At 33.5% G+C, this 27,227-nt stretch overlaps 2 protein-coding genes across 2 annotated transcripts in view; both read left to right on the forward strand.

The window, feature by feature from the left end:
* LOC145277040 (protocadherin Fat 4-like) overlaps positions 1-27,227 on the forward strand; it is a 1,076,063-nt gene that overhangs the window by 775,063 nt on the left and 273,773 nt on the right. The gene's annotated exons all lie outside the window — the stretch shown is intronic.
* Positions 1-27,227, forward strand: part of LOC145277064 (protocadherin Fat 4-like) — a 221,787-nt gene that overhangs the window by 154,929 nt on the left and 39,631 nt on the right. The window contains exons 13-14 of the mRNA XM_080128727.1: positions 4,175-4,430; positions 24,270-24,551. Coding sequence (XP_079984853.1) covers positions 4,175-4,430; positions 24,270-24,551 — 538 coding nt within the window. The remainder of the gene's footprint in view (positions 1-4,174; positions 4,431-24,269; positions 24,552-27,227) is intronic.

The following is a 27,227-nucleotide window of genomic DNA, read 5'->3' on the forward strand; positions in this document are numbered from 1 at the left end:
GAGTTCCACTATCAAAACGCGTTTTTAACAAATAAGAACTTTGGATCCGTATCTGTTCCTCGATTAACAACTGTGTAGGATTGTCTGAAATCAGCAAATAGCAGATTTGTTATCATTCTACCTGAACCTCAAATATACCATTGTCGGCCATAGTATATTCATCTTGACAATGAAGCATGTAAGTATTTATATGCATTTAAAGAGACGCCTAGAATGGGGACTATACACCTCTATCTAACACATGTCTCTTGAAGTAGCTTGGCCAAATGAGTAGCTCTAAGCTGCTCACTAGATTTTCATTATGGATTAAATGGTAGTTTAAATGCTGAGTGTTGCCTTGTCTCAATGTTCACAATTACGTCACATTAACCATTTGAGGGTTATGAAAGCGAAAGAGAACGTACCTTATTTATCCAGCCCCGTGTCCTCAAGTGGTTTGTGTTCTGTCGTTCATCGCATCTAAGACAAAAGCTCTCTCAATACATAGCAACAGACGAAAATCTGATTTCTTTCTGAGCAAACACGTTTTATTCAATCACAATCGTTTTCTACGAGTCGCGTCATTGTTTCTCATTCTTAGAAGAGATGGGGTGTCTCTATTTTGCTATAGTTGTGACCGCCATTTATTTCTATCTCGTCGTCTCCACAAGAAATTTCCCGATCCATATTTTCAGGGAATCAGAGACATGCTCTTTCTGATCTACTCTCCCTAACCCCCAAATCAGACTTTTTCGAACTCGTCTAAATCTTACTCTAAAATCGCGTTCCACAAGTCGTTCTGTGACGTGGCGATCAAAAAATTATGCCTTGTCAGTAATTGCTCTATCTTCTCTCTAATTTTGTTATAATACTTTTTCATAAACAAACAACCTGTCTATGCTAATAGCTTGTAACCTAGACAACAATGAGCTCCAATTCCTAATTCTATATATTGCACTAGTCACAACTGCCAGTCTGTCTATGCCATAAGCAGTTCTCCAAGCAATAAATGTTGTTGCTACCCCAGATGATGCTACAATTAAAGCTACGGTTTTTTTTCTGCAGTCTAATTGGAAATGAAAGCAGATTGGTTAGAAATGTTTTCCAGCACAAAAACCTTCCTTTTTCGGAATTGTTAGTTCTAACGTAATTTCATTCTAAACTTCTCTCTGATTATATTTAGACGATGTTCATTCGTCTGGATTTGATCGATCTCTTCTTATGGTTGCACACACACACTCTCTCTCTCTCTCTCTCTCTCTCTCTCTCTCTCTCTCTCTCTCTCTCTCTCTCTCTCTCTCTCTCTCAGGATTTCTCCATGTAAGTAACTCGAATGTTTGGTTTAGAGAGTTATAAATGGGTCAGTTCTTTTGTTATAAAAGAAAAATTTTCAAATACTTTGAGATTCCTCATTTGCTATGATGATTGAAATAAAGCTGCTTCTTTTAAAGTTTGTTTCCAATGGTCATCACATTCTGTGGGACAGAGTAAGGTGCATGTTTGTCTGTGGGTCTGAATAATAATTTCATTTACTTTTTGTTAATCTTGAAAGAAACTCAATCACATTACGACGCATAAGTCAGAGAAAGAAGCACTCAGATTTTTTAGATGTACTTTATAATCTCGGCTAAGCGTATACATGATTGCGCGGCTTATTGGTAATGACAAAAAGGAAATAATCCTGTGGTGTACGTTTGCCTCCAATTATGAAAATCGCTTTCCATCTTTGAAGTATTGCGGCTTTGGCTCCAACGAGATTATCGAAATGTATGCCCTGATGTACCGAAGAAAATCTTTTGATTATCGAGGGGTTCGATCCAGCAGAATGAGTAGTGACACTGGGAGTGGGGAAAGTTCTACCAATTTAATCTTGCCTTAGCAGCAACACATATACTAAAATCCATTTTTGAATCTTATTGCAGTAGTGGCATTGGATATCTATTGCATATAGATGACACCTTTCGGGTCATTTACATAATCAATATTACAGTTGCATGGGAACGCTACTGTACAGAAGTTAGCAAAAGATATAGGTCGCAGTCTTGCATCTCCTATTGTATCAACAACTTGTTTGTTGCTTGGATGCTTTAGGATCATGAATGAATCCCCTTTTAGGAGTTTGTTCAACACTTTCAGATAAATGTATTTATTTTGGTTTGTCTGCACTGACGACTCTCTTTATTTACTGCATCCGTTGTTTATTTTATTGTTTATACAGTGATTTTTTTTTATTTTTCATTATTTCTTCTGGTTGAAATATATTCAATGTGCGTTTCTGTTTTAAAAGCTTATTAAGTATTATGAAACATGTTAGAAACTTAAACTTCTTATTGAATAGCATTTCTTGGAAAGTTATATCTTATTGTAAGTATTGATGGTACATTCATTCGGATTCTGTATTTTTTTTAGGTAAGGATTAGTTTTTCGTATTATTTGTATTATTCAGACTACTGTTCTCATCTTCATTTGCACAACATGTACCTCCTGACTTTCTTCATCTATGTCTTGCCGAACTCTTATAACAACGATAAAGAACTAGGTAAAATTCAGTTAAGTATACTCTTTTGGGGAGTTAAGGTGCAATCCTCAGTATAGGTGACACTAATGATACAATTGCGAAGTACTAGATTTCTACCATGAAATGAATGATGGAATGAGAGCATGCCATTCGTGTGAATTAAACGAAGTTTTCAGTTCGAAATTTCGTAAAGATTCTTAAGTTCTACAGAAAGTTTCCCGGGTTTGAAAAAAATAATTAACATATTTTCTTTAAGTTAAATGGTTACGATTCAAGAGTTGACCTGGAATTGTATTTTAAACCAAAATAAACTTTATCGTTTTTATTTTTTTCTTTAAATTTATTAAATATATTGAATTCTCTGGGTTTACATGATCCAGATGAGGTCGATGGTAAGAATTGAATATTATGAGATCATAAAATCCAGATGACGTTAACAGTCTGAATTGAATACCATGGGGTCAAATAATCAGGATATGATCAATAGTTCGATTTGAATATGGTGGATTCATATTATTAAGATGATGCCAACAATATTTAACATATAAACAACGTACAATGCAGAAAAACAACAGTACAACTCATCACCTAAGAAATATGGGAAGAACGATAAAAGTGTAGCCCTAAAGAAAACAACTCTGCAGCTTTATTTTGAAACTTTTATTGAAAAATCAACTCAGGTAACTTAATTATGTAGTAGATCTAAGATCTATTCATTATAGCCGTTTTCAGCCTCAATCACTGCCTCAATACAGGTTCGAAACTGGGGCATGCCTTTTCCACAAGCGCCGGCAGAAGCTCGGCGAACAGGCTGGCTTTAGAGTTGTGGGAGGTCATGTTGGTCATGTTCTTGACATATGACCAAACCAAGTAGTCCAGTGGGTTCAGGTCGGGAAGGGGGCGGTGAAAGAAAGGTACAAATATATAACACCCCTGAATCCAAACCTGGGTCTCTTTGGACTTGTGGACCGGCGCTGAGTCTTGCTGCCAAACTCAGGGTCTGCCAGCGGCCACCTGATTGTACGAGAGGACCACCATACTCTTCAGCACATCCAAGTACACTTTGGTGTTTACTTTCAAGACGACTTCGAAGATATGAGGTTGCATGATGTGGCCCTCACTCGAAACCACACTAAAAAAAAAAACATAACCGTGGGTCGTCTGATGCGTTGAGTTGTTCCCTCAGACATTGAACCGTCCGGATTTGCAGTTTGAGGGTGCTGGAAATGGTCCAGTTGTCATAACCTAGATTGGTAGAGAGCATGAGTTGTACAGCGGAGCATCTCCTATCTCGCTCATTAAACATTGTGTCCCTATGATACATGATAGAAGGCTCCTATCGCTCTTTGGATTTGTAGACAACTGCCCAACTAATAGATGATCTGCAACAAAAAAGAAAACCTGTTTTGTTTTTTTAACGGAAATGGAATCATGTCATCTTTGCTAAGATGATAATTTTATCGTTATAGCCTGAATAAGGGAATGTGATAGATCCGACTGAATCGATTTTATTTTATCAATTAAATCACTCGACCCATTCAGATATTGGCAAAATACCAGTTTGTCTTACATGCATAGGTTTTATATGTTCAGTATTGAATAGAACCAAAAAAGGGTCGATGTGCGGCCATGCAAGTAAAAAGAAACCCAAACTGATGCACATATTTCTAATTGCAGGTGAAAGCCGTTGATCCGGATATTGCATCTTTATCAAGTGTTGCGAATTTAAGAATCTACATTGATGACCGTAACGACAACGCCCCCCTCTTCGAAAATAGTCATTACCAATTCACCGTTCATCCCTTTTCACCGGTCGGTCACATCATAGGGACTCTTCACGCTACGGATAATGACTTTACATTTGAAAACAATCAAGTAAATTACGATATTTTTGCGTGTGAAAACTGCAGATTTACCATCAATTCCAGATCAGGTAAATTAGTTTTGCTTATTTTTTATGTTTTTTACTGTTATTTTATTTTTGGTGTTTTGGGTTTCGATTCTTTGTTGGATTTTTTGACACAAATGCAGACTCGTGATCTAGCAACTTAACATTCCTGAATTTTACCAAAATTTTGTTTTGGGCAAGCAGAGCATATATTGTGGCGACAAATATTTAGAAAATCTGACCATTTCGTTTGTTTGTTTGCGCAGATTTCTGATTTGTAGTCGTTTTTCTATAAAGAATGGCAACCACTTTATTTCTTATTCTTTGTCTCTTTAGGCAATATTTTCTCCTAATTTTTGTCTCCTTTTTTTCTTTTTCTCTTTCTTCTAATATTTCATAAATATGTATAATTCCAATTTATTGTCCCCTTCTCCATTTGTAATATTCTTACCTCTCCACAAAAAATCATCACTGGCACCTTACTTTACCAATAGCCCTAACCTAACATAAAGTCCCTCAAAACTAAACTAACCCTAACCTAACGTTAACTTCCTTATCCATCCCCAAAACAATAAAAAAAAAATAATAAATTTAAAAATACATTAAGAAACGATTTGTCTTCCTTCCTTTATTTGCAGCCCCCCCCCCTCAAAAAGAGACGTGAACAAATAAAACAAAATAAAAATAATTAAAAGCATTTCTCTCTTTTGGGCAATCAAGGAAAGAGACAATACATTGTTTGCAAAAAAAAAGTTTTTTTTCTGTTCGTCGAACGTTCATCTCATATAGGCACCGCCAAAAATGGCCGAAAAATCAAGTTGTTGTTGTTTTTTAAAACGAAATTACATTTATTAAAATCCATTATTTCGAGTAACTTTCTTTTTTCCAGAAAGATAAAACCCTGAATTTTATCATATAGAAAACAGAATAATGTAAAACTTTTTCTACTATTTTTAATATAATTTTAAATGTTAAATTTTCCCAAAAAGTTAACAATTGACATTTTTTTGTCTTGCACAAAAAACGTACATAAATATTAAAAAAAAAAGGTTTTTGAAATAATTAATTAATTTATTTGTTGTCTAACTAAGATTTAGGATGATTTTCTAAGAGAATATGCAAAAATATTAAAATATAAGTACCTGGATTTCAAATAATTCCACTTATTCATATAGGCAACCAGTTACTTCGCGTCGATCTAGAGTCTAGATCGACAATGTTTACGTTTGCATTTGATAAAAAGCAAACTATGGAAGACCAAACAGGCCAAAAAAAAACTTATTTTTCAGTGACGAAAATTTCAATGTATTATTAACGCTGAGGCTGGCCAGTGCCAGATGGGTGACCATTTGTATGAGTTTGGTTTTTAATGTGTATGTGTGTGGGGGACAGGCCCCACAAAATGGAGGGGGGCAATTTAAAGCAGAATAAAAAAAAAATTATTTCAGCGCGTTTGGTCCACCGTAGTCGAAAGGCGGCAAACGTTTTCAAACGGGATCGAAAAAATGATGCTATTTTTAACACAAAGGGCACAATATTTATCGAATTTTTTTTATATCGATTCTTCAAAGCATGCCCTGTTTAATAATGATCATGCATTATTCGGCTCTCTAAAAAAAATTGTTAATTTATTCATCAAAGATTTTAAAATGGCTTTTTTCGTATAAATATTAAAAAAAAAAAATTTTGTTTAGCTTATTTTACTTAACATATTCACCGAATTTCATACTTCAAAACTCAAAAGCGAGATAATTAAACACAATCGAAGTTCTGATATTCAGACGTCAAAATAAGGTATGCAAACAATTTTCTTTTTAAATCTATAATTCTGTCTCTTACAACAACACAATATGTTGTGTTCAGTTTCAGATGATTATTTTAAGCATATTTGTACCCCCTCAAAACAATGGGGGGTTGTAAGCAAAAAAAAAATATATATAATATCGTTTATGAAAAATAAGTACACTGTTATAAAGTTCATTCTTCTCTTAATAATCGCTGAAAATTTCGTATTGATCGGATAATTACTTGATTTTTAGTAGATTTTTAAAAAGACGGTCCGTCAAAAAGTACTTACCTGCCCCCCCCCCCAGTTTTGGCGGTGCCTAATCTCATAAATCTTCAGATTTATTTTATTTTTCTTGTGTTTTGTTTTTGTGTGTTTGTGGATTTTTTTTTTTTACTTTTAATTTCCTGCGTGTTTTTATTTGTTTATTTTTTTTCTTCCGTACATACATTTTTATTTTTATTGTTTTGTTTTTGTGTGTTTGTGGATTTTTTTTTTTTTACTTTTAATTTCCTGCGTGTTTTTATTTGTTTATTTTTTTTCTTCCGTACATACATTTTTATTTTTATTGTTTTGTTTTTGTGTGTTTGTGGATTGTTTTTTTTTTTACTTTTAATTTCCTGCGTGTTTTTTATTTGTTTATTTTTTTCTTCTGTACATACATTTTTATTTTTATTGTTTTGTTTTTGTGTTTTTGTGGATTGTTGTTTTTTTTGTTACTTTTAATTTCCTGCGTGTTTTTTATTTGTTTATTTTTTTCTTCTGTACATACATTTTTATTTTTATTGTTTTGTTTTTGTGTGTTTGTGGATTGTTTTTTTTTTAATTTCCTGCGTGTTTTTTTTTCTTCTGCGCATAGTTTTTATTTTTAAAGTTTATTTTATGTGAAAGTCGCTTTTACTTTGGAAGTTTGTCATTTATTTTGCATCTTCATCGTCGTATATTTTAAAAAGCAACATTCTTTACAACTTACACACTTACAAAGTATTCATGCACTATAAATTCTGTCCGACGAAACCAATGACGTCACATAATCGGCAAAAAAGTTCAAATCAAATCGAATTCTTTATGCCTACTAACACATTGATACGATCCAATCGCATTGACACACCGATTCTCGTCAGATTATTAAAGTTAAGCAATGTCGAACATGGCCAGTACCAGATGGGTGACCATTTGGGAAGGCTATGCGCTGTATGTACTGCGAGGTAAAATACCAAGTTGAGAAACTGGCGAGAGATGGACCTCTCTTAAGCTGTGGTAGGAAACCCATCTAGTGATGACATCACGATAAAAATATCTTTGATTGCCCTAACAAAGCATAAAGTATTCAGCTACGGACAAGATTTGAATTACGCTACAAACTCGTGTAGTGAGTTCAATTTCAGTTGCGGCCCCATGTTAAGTTTTACATAGGAAAAGCATTGACCCTGAATTTCTTAATACATGGAGTGAAAGTGACAGTTGTCTAACGCTGATGACGGGTGACACCGAGAAGTACGTGTCCATGGATAAACTTTTATGCACGTAAAATATTTAAATAAAGTTAATTGTTCAATATTTAATATTTAATAAATAAGAATTTTTTTTTTAAATACGTTGTATTAAAAAGGAAGCGGCGCAAAACAAAAAATGGGTGAGGTAAAAATAATGAATGATCTTGTATTTAAAAGCGATAAAACCGTGCGTTAAATCTGACAAGGTGTCGTGATTCAATAGTAAAACGTTAGATTGCCAATTGTGTAGTCATGAGTTCGATTCCTTGTCAAGAAGTGTAGCCATGCCGATGACGATTGATACTCAGAAACACATCTCCATATATAAAATTTTGTGCGTGTAAAATATATTTTGAAATATTTAAATAAAATTAATATTCAAATATTTAATGAATAATAAATAGATTTTAAAATTCGTCATATTAAAAAGGGGCGCAAAGCAAAGCAAAAAATGGTAACGATTTCATCGCTTAAGAAAACGAAAAATTCGATACAAATAAGCAACTGCGTCCATCGTTAATAAAATAAAAGCAAAAAACGATCTTATATATATATGTGTGTGTGTGTGTGTGTGTGTGTGTGTGTGTGTGTAATTTAAAGTCTATGAGCATTTTTGAAGCATAAAACGATGTTGTTGTTTTATATAATAATATATTCTTATTTTTCAAGCGGTTCTCCGCTTTTGATCATAAAAAAGTAGTAAAATAAAAGTGAAAATGTGTGTGAGGATATTTTTCAACCTATATACTCAACGAATTTTTCATCTACTGACTTGGAATTTGGTATATGAGGTATTCAGACATGTGTAAAGCTTTTTAATCTGTTTTCCTTCCGCCAAAAGGGCTGCTTATGGGTCAAAATTGAAAAAATTGGTACGTGGGCTTAATCTGTTTGCTGTTTCAAGAATGCGCATGCGCGACTGTGAAACATGACAGCTTCTTTATGTTAAGATGAAGAAGGTTTTAAAATACTATGTATAAATAGTATATGACTGGTTTAATGGTTATCGTATTCAACTCACTGTCTTAATAATCTTTTTAAAAACTGCATGTGTCATAAGATTAGGTGAGTACATGTGCTGGATTCTTAATAAAGTTTCTCAGTTCGAACTTCCTTTGGCGATGGAAAGCGGGATAATATCTGAAAATGAAATAATTAACTGAAAAATGGCGGAACTTTTTACTTTAGGACAATGTGTTAATTGCAAATGTTACAAGAATTAAAAACGGCTTTTCTTAAACACAAGTGATTAATTCCTAATAAGCCCGTGGCGCAGTTCATTATGTATGCGGAACCATAAAAGACTCAAATAACATAAGCCCAGCTGAGGTTCATTAGCATTTTTTAAAAGATATTAAATGTGCCTTGTATGGGCACAAATATATGATCATCTTATTAGTATATATATATATATATATATATATATACATATATATATATATATATATATATATAGTAAGTTATAAAAATATATATGGCAATTAAGCTACACAGAATATTCCGTGTTTCATCTACGCTAGGATTCGTCAGGCTTATGCGAAGAGTTGTGGTTGTGTCGCGTTTTTATATACGCACATTCTATTGAGTTTTTAGTTAGCCAATCAGATTCCTAGTTTCCACCGCTCCCTTCCTAATCAGCCAATGGGCAGGCACTTACAGGACAAAGGCCCAGTCGACCTTGGGTTAGCCCCTTTATTTGTGTGTGCTTTTTTTAGTGGGAAGCGTAGATATCTAGTGATTTGACCTATTGTAAACCTAGGTGTAGTTAAATGTGTATTTTTTGTTTTGTTTTTATTATTATGTTATATATATATCATGTTATATATATATATATAATTATAATTAATGTATGTATGTTTATTTTATTTATTTATTTTCTATTATTGTTAATTTTATCCTAGAGTAAAGTTTATCCTGTGTACACAATTATTCACTATTTTTCTCCTACAGTTTAACAGATGTTAAGGTTCTTTAAAGTAAAGGATAGCAAATTTTTCATGAAGACATAATCAACATGGATCGTCTAGTTTTCAACATGTATTTGCTTGTCTTACTATTTTCCATTCGACTATCGCCGGTAATATATATAGATATATATAGCTTCTAAGATTTTGAGGTTTTTTTACGGTTGTTTTGTGTGGTGGTATTTTGGTGTTGTTAACTAGGATTTCTCTAAAATTTTAGGTGGGGCAGTGATGTTGGAAGATGGAACAAGATTCAACATTATGCCATGTGAGCCAGAGTTATAATGTTATTGTCGTATGTCCAACGTAACTATTAGTTGCATTTTTGTTATTATATATATATATATATATATATATATATATATATATATATATATATATATATATATATATATACTTAGAAAATACTTCTATTGTGCACCACCGGAGTACCCTTCTACGACAACATAGAGATCATCTACACCCAAATATATCGTAGTCGACATTGCATTGTAAAGAACCTACTATTGATTTTATGAAATTATTTTGATATAATGACTTGAATTAAAGTTTAAGATGGAAAAGTCAAGAATCATCGTTTATGAACTCTAAACAGAAACATTTATTTTGAACGCGCTCGAATCTAATGTGGATTATGTATGCCAGGATTTTGTGCTTGTGCAATAAGCTTCTCAAGTGCACTTCTGATGTTAGATTGTATAAAAGTGTTAACTTTGATCAAAATCAGACTACTCCTGCTTTAATGGGTTTATTTCGATTATCGATTTTTGATACTACTCGGAAGTATTCCGTTACAAAACCTCTCTAAGAATACCCCCAGACACATAAACTACAGTTGTGTTAAATTTTTAAAGAGAAATTCGACCTGCCGTTTTTTAGTCCATAGTGGACGAACTCTCACACGCACACGCACGCACACACATACACACACACACACATACATACACACACAGTTCCTTTTTAAGTGTAAATAATTGTAGTGATTATTTTTTTACAAGAAAGTTATTTGAAGATTTTAACAGCGCCGATACAAATTAAACCCCGAACAAAAGGGCTTTGCACAACCTGTGAAAATATAAACAAAGAAATAATGATACTACGAGGGACGTGCAATAAGTAATGCCCCTGACCCATTTCCAGTTATCTGATCAAGTTGAAATTTTGCATGTGCAATGATTTATATCTCTACGGGTTATGTGGCTAATCACAGCTCTGAACTAATTGTGGTTTCTGTTTTACAGGTGTTTGAACTGAGTCAGGTTTGAAATGGAGCCCGTTGAATGTCGAGCAGTGATCCGGTTTTTGTATTTGAAAGGACGCACACCACACGAGACTTTTGATGAAATGAAAGAAATTTATGGTGATAATGCCCCATTGTGTGACCTTGTAAAACGCTGGCATCGTGAATTCAAACATGGCCAGAAGTCTGTGGAAACAGCTCCCAGACCTTCTGCCATTTATGAGGCATGTGTCCGTCAAGTTGAGACTGCCATTTTGGAAGATCGGCGCATTACTATTCGCCAAATAGCCTAAGATGTCAAGATTAGTACAGGGTCCGTGGAAATTATCATTCATGACCATTTGCATATGCATAAGGTGTCTGCCAGATGGATTCCCAGGTTGCTCACACCATTCCAGAAGCGAGAATGTGTTGAGTGCTCGAGGATGAATTTGGAGATGTGCCAAGAAGACGAGTCAAAGTTTTTCAAAAGACTAATTACACATGATGAAACCTGGGTCCATCACTATAATCCAGAGACCAAAGCCCAGTTAATGCAGTGGAAGCACTTGGATTCACCACCTCCAAAGAAAGCAAGGGTGCAGCCCTCTGTTGGCAAGGTCATGCTCACAGTCTTCTGGGACCAGAACGGAGTAGTGATGACAGATTTCCTGGCAAAAGGTACCACAATTACAGGAGCCTATTATGCTTCACTTTTGAGGAAATTAAGGGAAGCTATCAAAATCAAAAGGCGGGGCAAGATCAGCAAAGGTATCCTTCTCCTGCAGGACAACGCTCCGGTCCACAACCCGCATGTCGCCAGATCAGAAGCACGGGCGTTTGGTTATGAAATTTTTCCCCATCCTCCCTACGCTCCTGACCTTGCACCCTCTGACTTTCACCTCTTCCAAACCATGAAGTTGTTTTTAAAATGAAAGCGTTTCCCAGATGATGCAGACTTGATTTCTGAAGTCAGGTCGTGGTTGGAGAACCAACCTGTGGTGTTCTACAGAAACGGTCTCCAGAGCTGCATCAAACGGTGGGAGAAATGCATAACTCTTGGTGGTTCCTATGTAGAGAAAGACTAATAACTGTGCCAAGTTTCGTTGCTCTACTGCTATGGGAAGTGGGTCAGGGCATTACTTATTGCACACCCCTCGTAAGTCTTATATCTAGAATCTTTTTTGTTTGTTTTTTGTTTGTTTGTTTTTCAAACTCGGCTATATGATTTGGATTCTGAAACTCAAATTTGAGCCTTCTACTAAAGGAATCATAAGAAGATATTTAGGAACTCTTGCTTAATTTGTGTTTAATGTTATGTATTAATATCCAGTGTAAATATGAAAAAAAAATCAAATGGGAAGATGACCCTTAAAACCCCTTAAAATATCCCAAAAGCATTCTGAAATTTGGGAAATATTTAATAATTGATGTCTTATATTGTTCAAATTTTCACAAAAACCGTTTCTTTCTCCTCTGATCTTGAGCACGTGGTATAATGGGGAAAGAGGTGGTTGGTTACTTTTAATGCATCTAAAATCAAGCTTCTATCTTTACATCATTAACGCTCTGATCTCTATCTGGCATCAATTGAAATGAATGGCTCTCGTTTTGGGGAGGTTTTATATTTTGATAAGCTTCTTGGCTTGACCATTACTCCTGACATGAAATGGAACACATACATCAAATATGTTGCCATGAAAAATGGTGGGATCCTTCTATCGATCCAGTAGATATCTCACTGCTGATGCAATTATCTACCTGTATACGAGCTAGTTACGTCCACGGATGGAATACTGTTGCCACATCTTGGCAGGAGCTGCTAGAAAGGACTTATCCTGCCTTGATAGAGTTCAAAATAGACTTTGTAGTCTAGTAGGGGTGCGCTTTTCTCTTCCCTGCATCCTCTTTCTCGCAGAAGAGATGTTGCGAGTCTGCCTCTGCTTTATCGTTATTTTCATGGCAAGTGCTCGTACGAGCTCAGATGTATGGTCCCAAACTTTCACAAGAAACACTTGTCTAGCTTAAAATACGATCAATAATTTCCACCACTCTTTATCTCTGCATTAACCTAAACATAGATTCCATGAACAAAGTTTCTTTCTTAGAACTGCACGTCTGTGGAATTGTCTTTCGTTTTCCTGCTTTCCAGCTGATGACAATATGGTTGTCGAATTCCAACGTAAACAAGTTCTTGATGAGCTGTTCCACTTAAGTTAACAAAGTTACCGAATTTCCATTACTAACGATTACTATATTGTCCAATTGACTACCGTACACTCTTTCACCCTTATCCTCGAGTAGTCTCTGAGCCTTGATAAGTGGTGACGCCTATATGAAATCCATCTACAGTACTGCTTTGCTACATCACAGCTCATTACAACAGCTTGACACGCAACTACCTGCAGCCAGGTTTAATTTCGACCACTTGGATGACAAGCGGCGCTTCTAATACGTTATTCGGCTGCTGCTAATATGGGTATGTGAATTAACAATCTTCAATCATTGTGCAAACGTCTAAGTTCCATTTGTTTACACAAAGAGTATCGCTTAATACGATAATGGCATTTTGTTTATCACTTCCAAATATGCTCAACCGAAGATAGGGAGCATTATAGTCATTCACATACGGTACTGTTTTGCTGTATCACAGCTCATAAATGCGGCTATACAAGGAACTACCTCAAGCCAGGTTTGAAACTCGACCACCTACACAGTATATATATATATATATATATATATATATATATACAGTATATGTATATACACAGTATATGAACAGTATATGTATGTATATATTTTAGTGTTGTTAACTAGGATTTCTCTGGAATTTTAGGAGGGCAGTGATGTTTTATGTAAATGTTGGAAGATGGAACAAGATTCAACATTATGGCCTGTGAGCCGGAGTTATAATGTTATTGTCGTATGTCCAATGTAACTATTAGTTGCATTTTTTTTATTATATATATACTTAAAAAATACTTCTAGTGTGCACCACCAGTGTACCCTTCTACGACAACATAGGGAACATCTACACCTAAATAGATCTTCGCCAAACACATACACACACACACACACACACACACACACATATATATATATATATATATATATATATATATATATATATATATATATATATATATATATATATACTAGCAAAAGTACCCGTCGTTGACTGGGTTCATAAACAGCCTACAGAAAATGGACTCTGATTTATGAAAGTATGATAGGTTATGAAAAGGAAGGGTTGTAAAGAGATAGCTTCCAATTTGGGGGTATCAAAACCAAAGCAAAATATTATGAAAGTAAAAATAAAATAGATAAATCCCATCATTTATTATAACATGCCTGTTCAAACTAAAACTTATCACAATATTCTGTGAATCTATATTAAAAAACCTTGCTAAACTTTGTGACATATTGCCAGTCTATGGAGGTCAGGTGCGAACGAACACCACATAATTTTATTATACCATATTTCTTCAAACTGAAACATAATTATCAAAGTATACTTACACAGAAAGATATGAAAAGTCTTTATTAAAGTTTGTGCCTATTTCCATTCTATGGAGGTCAGGCACGAACGCAGATCCCACAATTTTATTATATCATCCCTATTTAAGTTAAAACATACTTATCAAAATATTATTATGCACATCTATATCAAAAACACTTGTAAACGTTTTTTTTTTTTAATTTTTAAATTTTTTTATTTCCATACTTTTTGACCCAGGCGCGTACGCACACCCCACAATTTTAATGAATCATCATTATGCCGGATCAAACATACCCATTCCTGTCTCTCAATACATCTTCTATCATTATATACGATCAGTTTTCTATAACAGTCAACCATATAGGAGCCTATTTGTCACCAGACGTTCAGCTTTATATATATATATATATATATATATATATATATATATATATATATATATATACTAATCACAGAAAACATTACAAAAAACTAGACACAAACAAATGCGATTACATAGATATAATAAATACTGAAAGTAAACAAATTACCGATAAACTAAAAATTTGGGATAAAGTTGGCAAATTGAAACCTAGAGAGTCATACATTCTGCTTAAAGACCACAAATGGGACTTTAATAATAATCCCAGCACCCGCCTGATAAACCCAACTAAACCAGAAATAGGTAGAATTAGCAAAACTATATTTTCTAGAGTAAACAAACAAATCAAACAGGACCTAGAACTAAACCAGTGGGCAAATACTACCGAAGCAATCACCTGGTTTAAAAATATAGAAAACAAAGATAAATGTACGTTCATACAGTTTGACATCATAGACTTTTATCCCTCGATATCCGAAGAACTTTTTAACATTGCCCTAGAATTTGCCGAGGTATACACTGATATATCCTCAGAAGAAATCAACATAATTAAAAAATGTAGAAAATCAGTTCTAATAAATAACAATAACCAATGGATAAAAACTAAAATGAAAAATTCATTCGATTTGGCGATGGGTGCCAGAGACTCTGCAGAGGCATCAGATCTTGTGGGATTATTCATTCTATATACCCTCACAAGCATATTCGATATTACGGATATCGGCCTATATAGAGATGACGGACTAGCTATAATAAAAAAAACTCCAACAAAGTCAAGGGAGAAAATTTTAAGAAAATCATACACAAAGAAATGAAAAAATTAGGCCTAAAAGCGGACATATCAGCTAACATAAAAATAACAAACTTCCTGCACGTCACGTTAAACTTAGATGAAAACACATATGAACCATACTTAAAAGATAACGCTACTCCAATTTACGTAAACCCTAAGTCCAACCACCCACCATCAATTATAAAACATATTCCTAACTCGATCGTAAGTAGACTCAGTAACAACTCAAGCGATGAAAATGCATTTAACAGGTCATCCAATATTTACGAAACAGCCCTAAAAAATAGTGGATACAAAAATATCGAGATCAAATATAAGCAACAAAACACCAACAACTATAATAAAATTAAAAACAGAAGAAAAAGAACTATAATTTGGTATACGGCCCCATACAATCAAATGTTAAAAACAAAACTTGGCAAGAAATTTCTAGATCTTATTGAAAAACACTTTCCCGCAACCAACCCCTTACACAAAATCTTCAATAAAAATACCTTGAAGTTATCTTACAGTTGTTGCGAAAATTTAGAGATGATAATTAAGGCACATAATAACAAAATACTAAATGAAAACAATGTAAACAACAACAAAGTAAACAATAAAAAAAGTAGACACCATGACAGAAATAAAACCAACACTAGCAGAAATAATAATAATAATAATAATAATAATAATAATAATAATAATAAAAATAATAATAATAAAAATAATAATAACAAACCAACCCCGGACAAGAACAACCATACCATAAATAAAAATACTAATAACGAACAAGATAAATGCAATTGTAGACACCGCACACTTTGCCCAGTCACAAATAAATGTCTAACAAAAAGCGTAGTTTATCAAGCAACAATATTTACGAAAGAAAACCCGAATAACAAGAAATATTACATAGGCATGACTTCCTTAGATTTCAAAACCCGATACTATGACCACAAAAGCACATTCAAAAATAAAAAACACCGTATAAAAACAACACTAGCGAATAAATACTGGGAACTCAAAGAAAGCGGACATTCGCCGGTAGTCGAATGGAAAATAATGAGACAAGCTACCACATGCAGACATTTAGACGACCCATGTAAATTATGCCTCCATGAAAAATTTTCTATCCTGTACTTTAAAGAACCTCAAAATCTATTAAACTAGGCGGGAAATAGCAAACAACTGTGTTCACAAAATAAAACTTACTCTAGGATAGCGATACAAAATAGCTCTAAAACTAACAATAACAATAGAAAACAAACAAATAAATAAATTAAATAAACATGAATATGCATAAACGATCACACACATATATGTATATATATATATATATATATATATGTGTGTATATGTGCATTATTGTGTACACATAGGTATATTTATATGTATAAAAAAGGAGAACGGCCACCTAAAACCACTAACCTAGTTCTAAAACAGATCCTTTGTTTGATAAAATGCATGCCCATTGGCTGATAGGAAGGGGCGCGGTGGAGACTAGAAAGCTGATTGGCCAACTAGAAATCCTCAACATATATAAAAACAAGAAGCAACGACAGAATTCGCGCATAAGCCTGACGAATCCTATAGTTGGATGAAACGCAGAATATTCAGTGTAGCTTAATCGCCATATATATTTTATAAATTACTATATATATATATATATATATATATATATATATATATATATATATATATATATTCAGTAATGTGATTGATAATTTAAAATTCAAATTAGAATTAAATTAAAAATCCGTTTCACAAGAAGGAACAACAACAAAATCAATAATTTGTACGATCGTTTCGGAAAACAATGTTTTTATTATGGTAGACATTAAGCCACGGACAATAATTTTTACATATAGCATTTTTAACAAACAAAGTTTCCTCATCAGCAAAGTATTGGGAAGGGTTTTTAATATATGTAAAAGACACCATAAATAAAGCTAGCATTAAAAGTATAGGCAGATGTATCTGGAAAAATTAAGATAGAGGTATGCATTTACTTGATAAGAAAATTAATATGGGTTAAAGATAGAAATAAAATAGAATAAAATTATAAATCTGAATTTGGTTTAAATATAATATTATAATGATATATTTCTAATAAAATTCATAGCCATACACACACATATATATATATATACATATATATATATATACACACATATATATATATATATGCATACATGCACACGCATATACACAGATACATACACATATAAAAATATATATAATTATTTACCTTTTAATTCTTCGCCTTTTGAAATCAGCAATTAAGGTCAAAGCATTCATATGGATGTTTATTGTAGCTTTTCAACTTATGAAATGATAAATTTTCAAAAAGAACGCTAATGGAATATTTATATCGGTTGGCATACGTTTGATTAAAACGCCAAATTTAAAACTGAAGAAAGAAAGGGGAAGATAATCTTATTTCTTTAATTAAACAATGCAAGGGAGATAATTAGTGTTAACTTAATTTATTAAGGAATAATAAATCAAGCAAACAATATATTATAATCTATTTTGAAATTATTGAATTTAATATTTGATAATTTATTTATTTATTGAAATTAAAAAATATATCATAGGTTAAGGTTAAGAATATATTTTAATAATATATAATAATGGTCGATATATCAGATCAATTAATAATAACAATAATATTAATGATCAAAAATTTTTATTAATAAGCATGTCAAGTTATAGTTTAATTTTAATATTGAATATTAATAAGTAACATTTTTAATGATTTAAGGTGGTTTATACTTATTAAATTTAAACCAACGTTTATGACTGCATGCGAAAATAAGTTCTTCTCTTGAATTTAATAGGGTGGTTCTATTTTTTATATCTTCATATTTTAACATTTTTAGGGTCTCTTTTGTACACAGTGCACAGAATTTATCTCCTGGTTTATATGCTTTGTAAGATCCTATTATTTGCCATTTCAAATTGAAAGAAATATTTTTATCCTTGAGTCGCAAAATATGCTTGGATAGAGTAGTTTGGTTTAACAGGGAGTGATTTTAAATGAATATTTGTGCGTTGAAATTCTATGTTTTATTAAGCCAGATGTGGAATCAAAATATATTGCCTCTTGTTTAGTGTAATTATTTTCCGGTAGATTAGGTGTTGGATTATTATATGGTGGGTTGGTTTGTATTTGATTGGTAGATTGGTTAAAATTGGTGTCATTATTTAATCGGGTAATTGAGTTATGGTTGCTATTAAATTAATGTAGATTTGAGGTTTTTGATACTGTGCAGCTATAGACTACATTTTTTATTTTACATGAGCCTTGTAGGGGACATTTATTTTTTTCTTCTACAGTTACAGCCTGCTATATTTTGTATAATTGTATTTTGTAGCTTATAAATTTTTTGTATTGTTATAACTAATTATTTTTTGATGAAGGTTTGGCATAGTAGAGTAAGACACGTTGATTGTATTCTTATTGAATATTTTATTATATCTATGGGGGGCTTTAAAGTTCCTATCAAATATTTTAAAAAATTCTCTGGCTAAGTTTGTCTCAAGATTTTTGGAATATGGAGGGTTGAACCATAGGGTCTCCTTATGTCTGTTTTTACGTTTACGGGTTTTGGTTTGCTGTTTATTTGTATTAGTATCTAATACTTGTGGTTTGATTTTATCTTTTCTTGCCTTTTGGTCATTTTTTTAACTCGTATACGGGAAGACATTGCCATATTATAGGTTATTACGCTCTTAGTATGTTTATTTTCAATGCAGTTTATGTTTCTATCATTTTTATTTATGAATTTAATTTGTGAATTGTATCTTGAGTTTTTAAGGGCTTCATTGTAATATTTTTCATTTTTGTTAAATATAGATTTGCTAGAAGACAGCCTAGAAATTCTTAAAGAGACATTAGGAACTATTGATTTCAATATTGATTTAGGGTGGTTTGATTCATTATGGACATATAGTATAGAAGATTGATTAGGTTTATGATAGGGTTCAAAGGTAGAGTTCTCAAGATTTAAGGTTATGTCTAAGAAATTAACAATGTTTTTATTAGGGTCGATTTTAATAGTAAGTCCATAATTTTTGCATAAATTATTTAATTTCACGACCTCTTAATAACAACATCATAAAGAAAAAGAAAAGAAATCTACATCGGACTATCCTCTCCTTGATAAAGCTATGTATTGACAAAAATTCGGACTTCTTCTTTTTCTTCTTCTTTTTCTTCTTCTTCTTCTTCTTCTTCTTCTCCAACAACAACAATAACAACAACTACTACTACTGCTACTACTACTAAAAAATATTTTTTTCATTTAATAACATATTCAGGTTTTCAAATGTTCTCATTTGCATATTGTCGGAATTAGCTTACCGACGAATGGTGGGGGGACGAAAAGACTGTTTAAGTCTTGCAACGAAATGTCGACGTTGCTTACAAGCAGTCTTTTCTTGTAAAAGTAACGAATGGGTAACAATGGTCGAAGTGTAATTTGTCTAAAAGACAGCAACAACTACTACAATAGAGCGGCCACCCCCTTTTATCTACTCCAACTCTCAGTCAACGAGATTCACGCGTGACTGGAATGCCTATTTAATTTGTAAGGAATAGGCACTCAGGTTCTTTGATTAACGGACCACCGGCCGTGTTGATCACAGCTACCAGCACTCTTTTCTTCCCCACCGACCTACCCTCGGCAAGTCAACCAATTCAAAATTCTCATACATTTATATATATATATATATATATATATATAGTTAATCAATTATCCCTACATGAAGGTAGACACTATTTTGTATATCGGGCACGGAAGATTAAACATTTCTGTAATCAAAGGATTCGATCATACAATTTCATTTTCATATTGCATGAGATTAAAACTACATTTCCATTAATTTACCTAAAAGCCCCCATTAGTCCATTACAAAAGTTGTATGCAAATCAAATGAATTATTGTGATTTTCAGGTGTCTAATAAAATATTCGATTGATTAATACATAATAATAAGATATGCGAGAGATTATAACAGCTTTGATACGCCGTAGTGTTTTAACGTACACATTTTCACTTTCAATCTTTTTTGAAACAGGGAAATATATTTTTATTTGTAAAAATGTAAACATTATTATTAGATCATAAAATGATTTTATTTTGTGAAAGGCCTGAATATGTTTCACAAAATATTAAACGTGTTTCTTTATGAAAAAAAACAAAAAGAAAAAAAACACGTTTCTATTGTGATACGGTGAGTTTTCCATAGATGACATTTTATCCATGTTAAAAATATTGAATTTCGTTAGTTTTCTTTTAAAGATTATACGAGATGCCTTGTATAAGTTTCCAGACTTTTTTTCGTATTGGCACTTTTATTGATAGTACACAAATTAAACTCTCGTCCCCTTCGAAGTAATCTCCTCCGGCTGCAATGCACTTGTTGCACCGTTCCAACAACTTCTGAAAGGCCCATGGAAGTTATCTTGTGTGAAGCGTATCAATGGCCCTCGTACCAGCTTCTTTTATCTTCAGTTGTCTCAGAACGACAATCTCTAAGGTTGTCATTGAGCTTAGGGAATAACTAAAAGTTGCAGGGACCAAATTCTAGACTAGAGGGAGGATCTTGGTCAAATAGTCTGTGAGAAAGATGAGCACTCTTAGGACAAACTTCATGCAAACTTTCCTCGCGATTAATTGTGTGTACAGTTCTCACACTTACATTAAACTGCACAATTATTGTCTCTGCAGACACACGACGATCCTTATCCATGAAATTCTTTATTTGGCCAATTAACTCTGGTATTCTGACTTTCTTACTCCTCTCCTTCCACACTATTCATCAATCCTCACAGACTCCTTGCTTTCCTGCAATTTTTTATGCCATTCAAAAACGGATGCCCGATTCGTGCAAGATGGTCCAAAAGCAGTCTGAAGCATTCCATACGTTTCTGTAGCTTTTTTCCCAAGTTTAAAACAGAATTTTATTACATATCGTGCTTCTAAATTTTCCTCACGTCTAGATTTCATATTTGAAATTCACCAGCTTTGATAAGCAGGGTGTATTCCAATTCCTGCTGTAGCTGTTCATTTGAACCTGAAATCATAAATATTGATCAGTCATCTCATCAAATGTATAGCAATAACATACTGAATTTTCAAGTGTCTACAATTTTAAATGCCCATAAAAAAATGCATGGAAACTTATTGAAGGTACCTTGTAAGTGTTAAATGGTGATCTAGAACAGGGAGTTGTCTCCGACGTACCTCATGGGGAGCGAGCAAACTGTTTCGGGGAGAAAATCTGTGGAAAAATCTACACGTTTATGACGAAAAGAGCAACAGTTTCATGGATTAAAAAATCCTGTATGTAGTTGTAACAAATATATTGGGGTTTCTTTTAGGAATGAGACTTTCTGGGGGAGAAATGGGTGATCACTGTTGGCAGAGATGTAGATTTAAAGAAATCACAGATCACTTATATCTTTAACTAATAACGGGAATGGGAAGCGACATAACACGATAAATAATAGGATTTGTTATCAATTTATTTTGAATACATTTAGAATTGTTAGAATATGGCAAGTGACGGTTGACTCGGGATAATGAATAGCAATTATAATCGAGATGGTAATGAAATGTCTGAGTATAGATTGCATTTGAAATGCGATTGTGATTATTCTGATAATTTCATAGTTGAAAAATAATTTAAACATTTATTATTTATCAAAACAGTTTTCAGAATTATAGTCACCTACTGAAAGAAAATCGAGGGAAAACAACAGAGCCAGTCACGGAAATGTTAAGTGATATAACACAATGAATAATAGGATTTTTAAAATTGGATACATTCAGAATAGTTAGAATAGGACGAGTGTAGCAAAGTCACTCGGGAAGATGTTTGACTTGGGATAGTGAATAGAAATTATAATCTGGATGATAATATAATGTCTGAGTATAGATTGCATTTCAAATACGCCTGTGATTATTTTGATAATTTTTAAGTTAAAATTTAATTTAAATATCTATTATTTATCAATTTAGTTAGGTTGGATTAAAGAATGTGTGATGAAAAATAATTTTAGAATGATAGTCACATACTGAGAGAAAATCGAGGAAAAACAACAGAACCAGTGATCGAACGTTCCGCCAGTTGTTCCCTCCAGTGGGGACTTGGGAGGCTGACCGTATATTATGTGAGGCTGGGTGTAGCAAGAGACTTGAAAAACATTTCCTGTTTTGCGTTCACTTTTATTAAAAATGTCTGCAAATTGCATTAGCACTTCGGAATCAGTCATAGAATGCTGCAGAACGCGATGCCGATTTCAGTATGTGATCTAATTGGAGATCTTGCTCAGATATTAATATCTTCTATTTAATCTGAAGATAGAAAGAACCTTGTGTTTGCATGATAAACATTCTTAATAAGTGATCTCTTTTATTTGGTCCAACCATAAATGCTGCAATTCATAATGATAGGGCCCCATTTTCTTGTGAGGCAAGTTATATTTGCCATAAAATTCGTCAAAAATATTCATCCAAGGTTTTAGGAGCATTCGTTGCTCATCGTAAAAATGAGATGTAGAAAATAGGTATGTTTACCAACCGCAAAATGCTGCAAATCATAGGTATGTTTACTTGTCCGCTCTTCGGCTGATATTAGTAGCAGGTTTATTTTGGTAAGGCGTGTTATAGAACAGTGCTACATACGTGCGCACTCACCAGATGCGATTAGGTTAGCTGGTGTTTTTATTTTTATTTTATTCCCCATGGTTCAGTGATATATTGCTAAAAATATTTTAACATTTCACCATGCGTTAGGGTTCAATATAATTCGTGTCTTTCAATTGTAACCGTATTTCTTTACGTCATGAGATTCTCATGGATGGCCTTGCTCTTGAGCAGAAATCGACTCTGAAATTTCTTGGTCTTTCTTTCTTATCAAGTCTTTCTTAGAGTTCATAGATAAGACCCATTGCTCCTTCTACTTCTTTGTAAAGTCGGTTCTTTCTATCGCTCTAAACACTTTCTCGCGCCTGGGGCTATTCTTTATCTCTACAATCTATTATCAGACCATGTATGCAGCGCCGTTGTCATATTTGGACTGGTGAATCTGTGTCCCATTTGAGGGTTCTTGATAATGTGCAGAAACGTATTTGTAATTTAATTGGTCCTATCCTTCTTCCCTGCAACCTTTTTCTCAGATACGTGATGTTGCTAGCCTCGGTCTTTTTTTTATATAAATACTATTATGGCATATATTGTTCAGAATTGTCTGATCTTTTCCATTTTGCATTTGTTCCAGATCGTTTGACTCGTTGATATAATGGCATCCAACAAATCGTTGTAAAGATATCTCTTTGTATGCTTTCTGTTGCAGTAACTTCTTTCCAAGAATTGAAAGCTTCTGGAACTTTCTTCCTGCACACTGTTTTCATCCTACTTATAACGTTGGCCTTTTTTAAGACTAACATCACTATGCATCTCCTGTTTATACAATAATCATCTTTCCTTATTGTTAGTTCTTTAGATCAAGTGGTTTTGTGTCTTGTCTGGGTCAATTTCCATAAAAAATAAAAATAATGACTAAAATAAAATGTTCTGCGAATTACCTGAAGCTACATTCAATAATGTACTTATAATTTTCACAATTAAATAACGAATCAAAGCAAACCTATGTTTAAAAATATTTTGACGAGAAAAACTTATTAAAATGACTTCAATAACGTTGATATGCAAGTTGTTAAAATTTATTTAAAACAGCAGAGTTGATACTTATTTATTCATTCATTTATTTTCAGGTCGCCTTACATTGGCATCAGGTTTAAAAGAACCTCCTTTCCGGGAGGAATACAATTTCGTTGTCATTGCCAGAGACTCGGGTACTCCCAGTTTGTCAACGAGCGTAAACGTGGTGGTTCGAGTCCTGCTCAACCAAGTTCCGAAAATTCCAAATAATTTTCACTTCAACGTTACGGAAAATGTTGAAATTGGTGACGTCATTGGTCGAGTATCAGCATTCGATATTGATATATCCGACAACAAAGGAAAAGAACTGTTTTTTCATCTTCAAGATGACTCGGGTGACTATGAATTTAATTTTTGCTCTTTGTAATTATAAACATTTTACTAAAAATCTTTTATTTTGATTTGGGAAAAGAATATTCTATTTTAAAGGTGACTAATACAAGCCACTCGTAACAGGAAATCGGTCTGGTATACTCGTTACATGGGGAATGTTGCTTTTATTTTTATTTATTTATTTATTTTTATTTTTATGAATCTTCATAATTTGTGATTTGATTTTTTTTTACTGCTTTCCTCATTTTCAAAGTTGCTGCTTCACTACGTTTCGACCAACGCATCCTCTAGAATTGTTTGTTTGTTTGTTTTGTTTGTTTGTTTGTTTGTTTGTTTGTTTGTTTGTTGTTGTTGTTGTTGTTGTTGTTGTTGTATTTGTTGTTGTTGTCGTTGTTGTTGTTTGCTTAGTTGGCCAAAACGTAGCGAGACAACAACAACAACTATGGAAGGCTGTAATTACTAAAGATACAGTTTTTTTATGCATCTGCATAATTTGTGCATTGATTTTTTTACTATTATCCCCATCTTCATAGTTTTTGTTTCATCTCGTTTCGGCCAACGCATCCTCTTGCCTTTTTTCAGGTAGTTAACTGCAACGAGATAGGAATGCTCAGTCTTATAACTGCATCTTTAGTTATTGCAGCCTTCCAAGGTTGCTATTGTCTCACCACGTTTTAACCAACTAAACAAACAAACAAACAAACAAACAACAACAAACAAACAAAACAGGCCAGAAGATTAGTTCGTCAAAACGTGATAAGACAACAACAATTATAGAAAGCAATAATTACAGAGACAACAGTTACAAGACCCAACATTCCTATCCCGTCGCGATTAACCAGCTGGAGAAGGCTATAGGATGCGTTGGCCGAAACATGGTGAAACAACTATGAAGATGAAGATAATAGTGAAAAAAATACACAAATTATGGTGAGTGTTGTTGCTCAGTGACTTATGAATCACATCAGCAAATCTCTGTGCAAGAGGGATATTTTTCCTATATCACTTTTTTGTTCCATACGCGTGTCTCTTGTTAACGGAGGTTTAATCATCAAGGGTGAGCGATAAACTGACTGCTTTCCCTTAGAGTTTGGCCGTTTATGTTCTGCACCTCTTGCCATTTCATGCAGCTTCTCTCGCCCCCCCCCCCCACATAAAACACGCCACACCTCTTGCGTCTTCTTTTTCTTATTTCCCTGCGCTGACAGCCAAGAGAGCTTTTTTAAAGTGAGGTTGTTTGTAACGTCACAACCGTAGTCGTCGAAACTAAGCAAAAACGCTATACATTCATTCGCCTTGATCGTGATGACTAGTCCTTCTGATCATCTTGTGTTTCTGTTGACACTTGGAGAAGAGGGAAATCTATAGATGGCGTCATCAAATATTAACGTTATCTATCAAATCATGGAACACTAAAGGAATGTATCCTTTAACTATATGACTCGCGGTCCTTTGGATCACGAGTTTTCTGTGAGACGAACGTCTAGCCTCTTACTAAAGCTATATGAATCTTTAACTTAGTTGTTTGTTTGCGTGGTTGTCAACGTGCACATTTTGTTGCGTTACTTTTGCTTTGCAATTAACTAAACAAAGGTGGGGGGTGACCGTTTAATGTGGATGTATAAACGTAAATGGTTCTCACTTTCTGTACACAGCAATGAATAAAATGCTGTGTGCGGTTCTTCTGTTGACACTACTCACCTAAACCAAACGTATACTTTATCTCTGCGGGTTAATATATCTTGTGTGGTTAATGTTATGTCGTCGATTTTGACCATATTGTCGGGACGTTTAAATTACAATCGTTTTAAAACAATTATGTTTTCTTTTCAAAACGTTGAATACGAGATAGAAAAAAAAAAGACAAATTCACATAATTTTTTATATCAATACAAGCTAGGCCGAAAATCTGCCGAAAAAGCGATATCAACGAAGCGTTTGATCCAGGAACAACTACTGAACGCACAACGGTGGTTTAAGAAATTTCATGGTGGCGACAAGAGTCTTGAAGATGATAAGCGTAGCAGTCGCCCATCGGATGCTGACAACGATCAATTAAGATTTTTAATCGACGTCAATTCACGCACAACTGCTCGAGAACTTGCTTCAGAATTAGACATGGCGTATACGACGATTTCCAATCATTTGAGAGAGATTGAAAAGACAAAATACTTTATAAATGTGTGCCTTACAAATTAAACGACAACAAAAAGAAATGCCACAACAATGCAAAAAGAACGACCCGTTTCTCGTTGTGACTTGTGATTAAAAGTGAGCTCTTTACAACAACCAGCGACGCTCAACTCGGTGGTTAGACGCCAACAAAGCTCCACGACACTTTTGTTTTCTGGATCGGAATTTATCCATCTAACACTTAATTATTTATCTTGGCATGGTTTTTTTTACCCTTTACATCGACTATCTCCGTTTCTTTTTAAAGAATTTCTAGTGATTAGAGGGGGTGTGGGAGTAGATTCACGTTTGAAGGTAAAAAGCTTCCATTTCCTCTATTAATTGATTTACTTTTATTTTTCTAGTTATTTCCATTGAACAGAAAGTCCTGATTTTTGAAACACTATTGAATAAGAAATAATATTTTACATAACTTATTTAAACGTTTGATGTAAATTATATTTTTATCATTTCAATTTGTTTTTATATTAATACTTTATCCATAA

The sequence above is a fragment of the Euprymna scolopes genome, chromosome 5 (assembly GCF_053919585.1).
Source record: "Euprymna scolopes isolate OS-2025 chromosome 5, ASM5391958v1, whole genome shotgun sequence".
Classification (NCBI taxonomy): Eukaryota; Metazoa; Mollusca; class Cephalopoda; order Sepiida; family Sepiolidae; genus Euprymna; species Euprymna scolopes.